This window comes from Chiloscyllium plagiosum, chromosome 25, assembly GCF_004010195.1.
Source record: "Chiloscyllium plagiosum isolate BGI_BamShark_2017 chromosome 25, ASM401019v2, whole genome shotgun sequence".
Taxonomy (NCBI): domain Eukaryota; kingdom Metazoa; phylum Chordata; class Chondrichthyes; order Orectolobiformes; family Hemiscylliidae; genus Chiloscyllium; species Chiloscyllium plagiosum.
The window spans coordinates 1,835,518-1,842,135 of record NC_057734.1 but is presented as its reverse complement, the minus strand read 5'-3'; the positions used below and the strand labels follow the sequence as shown (position 1 = coordinate 1,842,135).

The 6,618-nt window shown below is 46.2% G+C and overlaps 1 protein-coding gene across 1 annotated transcript in view; it reads right to left on the bottom strand.

The window, feature by feature from the left end:
* mmp17a (matrix metallopeptidase 17a) overlaps positions 1–6,618 on the bottom strand; it is a 94,666-nt gene that overhangs the window by 24,840 nt on the left and 63,208 nt on the right. Inside the window, exon 5 of the mRNA XM_043715248.1 lies at positions 5,777–5,953. Within this exon, the coding sequence (XP_043571183.1) occupies positions 5,777–5,953 (177 nt within the window). The remainder of the gene's footprint in view (positions 1–5,776; positions 5,954–6,618) is intronic.

Genomic DNA, 6,618 nt, shown 5'->3' with positions numbered 1-6,618 from the left:
GACACTCCCTCAGTACTGACCCTCTGACAGTGCGGCACTCCCTCAGCACTGACCCTCTGACAGTGCAGTACTCCCTCAGCACTAACCCTCCGACAGTGCAGCACTGACCCTCCAACAGTGCAGCGCTCCCTCTGCATTGATCCTCCGACAGTGCGGCACTCCCTCAGCACTGACCCTCCAGTAGTGCAGTGCTCCCTCAGTACTGACCCTCCGACAGTGAGGCACTCCCTCAGCACTGACCCTCCGACAATGCTGCACTCCCTCAGCACTGACCCTCCAATAGTGCAGCGCTCCCTCAGTACTGACCCTCCGACAGTGAGGCACTCCCTCAGCACTGACCCTCCGACAGTGCGACAATATGTCAGTACTGACCCTCCGACAGTGTGCTGCTCATTCAGTACCGATCCTGTGACAGTGTGGCACTCCCTCAGTGCCACACTGAAACAAATAGTTTCTATTTGGAATAATTTGTTCTTCCACAATTAGTAGCTGTTTTTAAAGTCAGTGTCTATCACCTCACAATAAGGGACATAAATGGGCACACACACTTCGCACACACCCACACGCATGAACACACACACACACACACAGATCTGAACTCGAAACAGGAATAAGCAAGTCAACAGTAATACTCTCCAACATAACCACGGTGTCTAGTTAGTCGAAGGAGCTGAAACAGAGGTAGTTCTTCTGTAAAAATGTTTTAAATTTTTTTATAATTAGCCTAGCAATGAACACCTTCCTTGCTTTATCTAGTTGCCCCTCATAGGTGATGAAATCTCTTTCTAATTTATTCCACAAATTACATACATTTCTAATTTATTTATTGAATAAGCACAAATATTCACTGTCTTTAGCCCTGCCCAATAACCACACTCTGTCATCACCAATCTTAACCCATTCCCTGGCAACTGCCTGTGGCTCCACCAGACTCTTCACAACATTGGTGTCACATTGAGCCCTTGCTGAGCTTCCGTCTCCCAATCCAATCATCATGAAGACCTCTATAACATCCTGCCTCAGTTCATCAGCTGCCCAATCTCTCATTCACATAGTTATTACCTTGCTGCAGAATTATTCCAGCACCCTGCGGACTGGCCTTCCATATTTTATCCTTCACAAGCCTGAGGCCATTCAAATCTCTGCTGCTATCTATGCACTTGCATGCAGTGCCATTCACCCAATGGTCTCTGTGCAACCTGACCGATACTGGCTCCTGGTTAAACAGTGCCTCAGTTTTGACATTCTTTGTATAATTTTGAAATCCCTCTGTGGCTGTATCCAGCTCTCCACCCTCTCCCCCCCCATCTCCCTCCATTTTCACCTGAGATCTCAGCATTCTTTTAATCATTTCAGTGTCATCGGTCAGCCGTTCAGAAATTTGGACACTTCAACCTCTGCAGTTCCGTTCCTGCACATCGCCATCCCTCTAACTCGCTTCCTTCTAACCCTACTCTCTTTGACCAATTTTTTTTATATCTCCTGTCCCCAACATCACCTTGTCTCGTGTACAGTCTCCCATGCACCTGCCACACACACCCAGGCCTAGTTATCACACAGTCTGCCATTGCTCACTACCTATTGTTAGTCTCCATTAACAGCTATTCACCCTCCCAGCCAGATCATTATCAATTCTTTTGTTTGTCCAACTGTTTTTCTCTCCCTTTGGGCTCTATCCCCTCCTACTGTTTACTCCTTGCCCCCTCCCCCTACCCTAGCTTCTGCAGGTAAACCAACATTTTCCTAGCTACCATCAGTTCTGAGGAAGGGTCACTGGATCCAAAATGTTAACTTTGATTTCTCTTCACAGAGTCTAGATTAGACTGGTGCTGCCAGACCTGCTGAGCTTTTCCAGCAATTTCTGTTTTTGTTTCATAGTCAAATCTAGCTTTGCTACCACTACATAGCACCTTGGGCCAGTGTAAGTTGTTGTTGTTCGTGTCTCAGTTGTTGTTCGTGCAGCCCACGAGGTGGGAGACTGGAGGAGTGGGAGGCTCATTCAGGTGCCACACATCCTGCACTCTCTGTCTTGCAGCGTTGACAATCCCTTCATCCTCCCCACCCGGGAACTCGTGATCACAGCGACCATCGCCCCACAAGATACCTCACCAACTTTGTCCCATCCCAATCCCACTTCCCCACCCCTGCTGTCCAAGTATGACATAATTCTCACCAGTTTTGACCAGGAATCATGTGTCAGGCTAAAAGAGTTAAAATCTTGCACTCCCAAAGGTTGGGGCTGGGTAGATTGATTTTCACCGTGAATTCAAATTATCATTCAGTCTTCAGTGAGACATTATAGAATCACAGAATCCCTACAGTGTGGAAGCAGGCCATTCAGCCCATCAACACCACATCAACCCTCTGAAGAGCATCCAACCCAGACCCACTGCTCCTGCTCTGTCCCTGCATGTAACCACGGGGACCTGATCTGTGCCTATGATCTTTCAGCAGGTAACGGATATATCTGTATCCTGGCAGATGGATGTGAAACCAATCTCCACTGTCAGGATTCATCTCAATTCAGGAAAAAGCAATCGAGAGAGACATTTAAATCTAAGCTTTTAATATTAAAGATGGTCACAGTTAGACAGATGTGAAGGCTGTTTTCAACAAGAACACAGCTGGAAGTCAAACACATTCTTCCAGACAGTTTGATTTTTATTAAATTCTCTCAATGATTGATTAGCCCAGAGAAGTCATAAATCTCATTGTGTAAGTACTCAGTTGAGTACATTAAGTCCAGGCACATTGCGAGATTTAATGCTGGCAGTCACAGGCAATAGCTGGTTTCGAGATGGTTTCTGGTTGGACAAATATAATTTTCTCTCTGTTCTGAAGACTGCATATAACCCGGCATATCTTAAGCTCGGAACATAGCAGACCCCAAGTGGGGGAAGGTGGTGGTGGCATTGTGGAATATCACTCAGCCAGATTAATATTCTGGGGGCGAAAACAGAAGTTGCTGGAAAAGCTCAGCAGGTCTGGCAGCATCTGTGGAGAGAAATCAGAGTTAACGTTTCAGATCGAGTGACCCTTCCTCAGAACTGGGTGGCCACAGGGTCAACTCCCTCCATGATAGATGGATGAAATTTGAATTCAGAAGAAAATCTGGAATGAAGAGCTATGTAAACATTCAGTTATTGCTACCAATGTCCTCCAGTTAAGGAAATCTTCTGCTCTTATTTTACCTACATGTGCCTCCAGTCCCACAGAAACATGGCTGACTCCTCATTGCCCTCTGGGCAAATAAATATTGGCCTAGCCATCCCGTTAACAATTCTTTGAAAAAAAAGCCCTTGAGTTCACTCTTTTCCATCACATGATACAGCAAGATGGAATTACTGACCAATCACAGGGATCTGTCTACACCAGTCTGACAATGACCTGGAGGAGCCAGTGTTGGACTCAGGTGGACAAAGTTAAAAATCACACAACACCATGTTATAGTCCAACGGGTTTATTTGGAAGCACTAGCTTTTGGAGCGTCGCTCCTTCATCAGGTGGTTGTGGAGGTTAAGATCATGCTCACAGAATTTATAGCCAAAGGAATCCACTGTCATGGAATACGATACAGTAAACAATCTTAGATTAAAATTTACATCTTTTATAATGGGATTTGCTGGTTTCTGTTCTTTGATATGTAAATCGCAGAGCTTCAGTTAAATTACATTCTCAAGATAGCTCAGCATTTTAAACATAGGTGTACGCGGCGTGTACTCAGGTGACTCGGCCAACATTATCTATCTCATACTCTGCCCTGAGGCATGGTACATTGGCAAAACCGAACAGAGGGTACAGGCAACGGATGAATGGGCACTGCACAACAATCACCAAGAGGAGTGTTCCCTCCCAGTCAGGAAACACTTCAGTGGGCCTGGACATTTGACCTCGGATCTTTGTGTGACCACCTTCCAAGGCGGACTTTGGAACAGGCAACAACACAAAGTGGCCGAGCAGAGGCTGATAGCCAACTTCGGTACCCATGGGGATGGCCTCAAATGGGACCTTGGGTTCACATCACACTACAGGTGACCCCACTGCACGATACACTCTTACACACACGCAACCCTACATACTCACACACCATGCAGATCCTCTCTCTCATATGCACACACCTCCACCCCTCACACACACTTAACCAAGCTTACACACACACACACACATTTACACACACACTCTATCATATGCGCTCACACCCACATGCACACACTGACATGAACACTCAATCTGTCGCTCCTACATTCACACACATATAAGCTTATGGGGTGAATTTGTTTTTGCAGAATTACATTTTATTTTGCTCAAAAACTGCATGAATCCACGTAAACCTCAGTAAAACTGTACCAAAGGCTTGTTAGTCTGACATAGCATTGGGACGCAGACCGACTTCAGACCTATTGTTTAAAAAGCTGAGCTATGTTGAGAATGTAATTTAAAAGAAGTTCTTAGATTTACATATCAAAGAACAGAACCAGCGTATTCTAAAAGATGAAAGTTTTAATCTAAGATTGTTTACTGCATCACATCGCCATGACACTGGACTCCTTTGGTTAAAAATTCTATGAGCATGATCTTACCCTCCACAACCACCTGATGGAGTGGCAATCTGAAAGCTAGTGCTTCCAATTAAACCTGGTGCAGTCTGACAATGAGGATGAGGAAAGCCCGAAGGTGGGGAGGGAGGGGGGGTGAGCTTTGGGAATGGTAGGTCCACAGTCGATTGTTTCTCCCGGAACATGCCACACCTACCAGATGTCAACTCTCAAATTACTCAGAGACTGCATCCCAACAATGTTACTTCTGAAAGCAACCTTTCCTATTTGTACCTGAATTGACTAATACTTTCCGTAATGCTGACCAGCATCTCCCCTTTCCCTTAGGGACCCTGTAGCCTCTAGGACTCAACACCAAGTTCAATAAGTTTACACCCTGATTCCATTGAATCATAGAATCCCTACAGCGTGAAAACAGGCCCTTCAGCCCAACAAGTCCACCCCAGCCCTCCAAAGAGTAACTCAACCAGACCCTTTTCCCTAAACTTATTACTCTACATTCACCTCTGACTAATGTACCTAACCTGCACATCCCTGGACACTATGGGCAATTTAGCATGGCCAATTCACCCTAACCTGCACATCTTTGGTCTGTGGGAGGAAAATGGAGCACCTGGAGGAAACCCACACTGACACGTGGAGAATGTGCAAACTCCACCCAGACAGTCGCCCGAGGCTAGAATAAATCCCGGTCCTCAGTGCTAACCACTGAGCCACCGTGCCCACCCTTATCTTTCCATGTTTTTTACCCATCCCCCCACACCCAGGTCCTATCATAACATGAGTGGCTTTCAGCACAACCTACCTATTCTCTCCTATCCTTAACTCTCATTATCACTTAGTCAGCTTCGCTTCTGTCCTGGCTTACCATCAATAAGCCCCTCAGATACCTCCTTGTTTCATTTCGTGGTCTCCATGTGCTCCAACTCTACCTATCTGCTCATCTCTTCCGCCTTCCCTCCCGAACCCTCAACCTCACCTTCACCATAAATACCATGTTTTCCTAACTGCTATTGGTTCTGATGGAGAATCACTAGACTCGGGAACATTAACTCTGCTTTCTCCCCATTGATGCTGCTAAGGCTTTGTTTTCATAATTTCTACTTTTGTTTAGGCTCTCCAACTTCTACAGTTCTCTGTTTTATTACAATACTCTCTGTTACTACTTTCTGGGTCCCAAGAGAAAATCAAGGAACAATGCATGAGGTTAGAGTCCAAACCATAAATTTGCCAGATCCGGAGCCGGTCATCGTAAGGAAGATGGTATTGGAGGGGATCACCCACAGGCCCCTGGTAATAAGGTCTCATGATGGATTCGTTGACTGAAGAATGGGACAGTCCAATGGCGTGACCAAATTCATGGACAGCGACTGCAAACAGGTCCATCTCCTGGGGATCTGCAAGAAAGGGACAAAAACACCTTCTGAAACTGGCTGTGATGTCACATCATCCCACATCATCCTCATTCTCATTGTTCAAATCTTCCAGGTCCTTGCCACTTCCCACCCCACCCTCCACATCCCCAGAACCAACCTTAGCCCCACAGCCATTTGAGATCTCTGTGCTCCTCCAATCCCAGCTTTGAGCACATTCCTGATTTTAATTATTCAGCCGTTGGTGGCCATGATTTGAGCTGTGTTGTGCCCTAATCTGAGGAATTTCCTGCCCAAATCTCTCCACTTCTCCCTCTCCTGTTTTTAGAAACTCCCTTTAAAACCTCCCTCTTTGAGAGGAAGTGGTGGAGGCTGGTACAATAATAACATTTAAAAGTCATCTGGATGAGTTTCTGAATAGGAAGGGGTAAAAACAATGACTGCAGATGCTGGAAACCAGACCCCGGATTAGTGGTGCTGGAAGAGCACAGCAGTTCAGGCAGCATCCAAGGAGCTTTGAAATCGACTTTTTGGGCAAAAGCCCTTCATCAGGAATAAAGGCAGAGAGCCTGGAGTGTGGAGAGATAAGCTAGAGGAGGGTGGGGGTGGGGAGAGAGTAGCATAGAGTACAATAGGTGAGTGGGGGAGGGGATGAAGGAGATAGGTCAGGGAGGAGAGGGTGGAGTGGA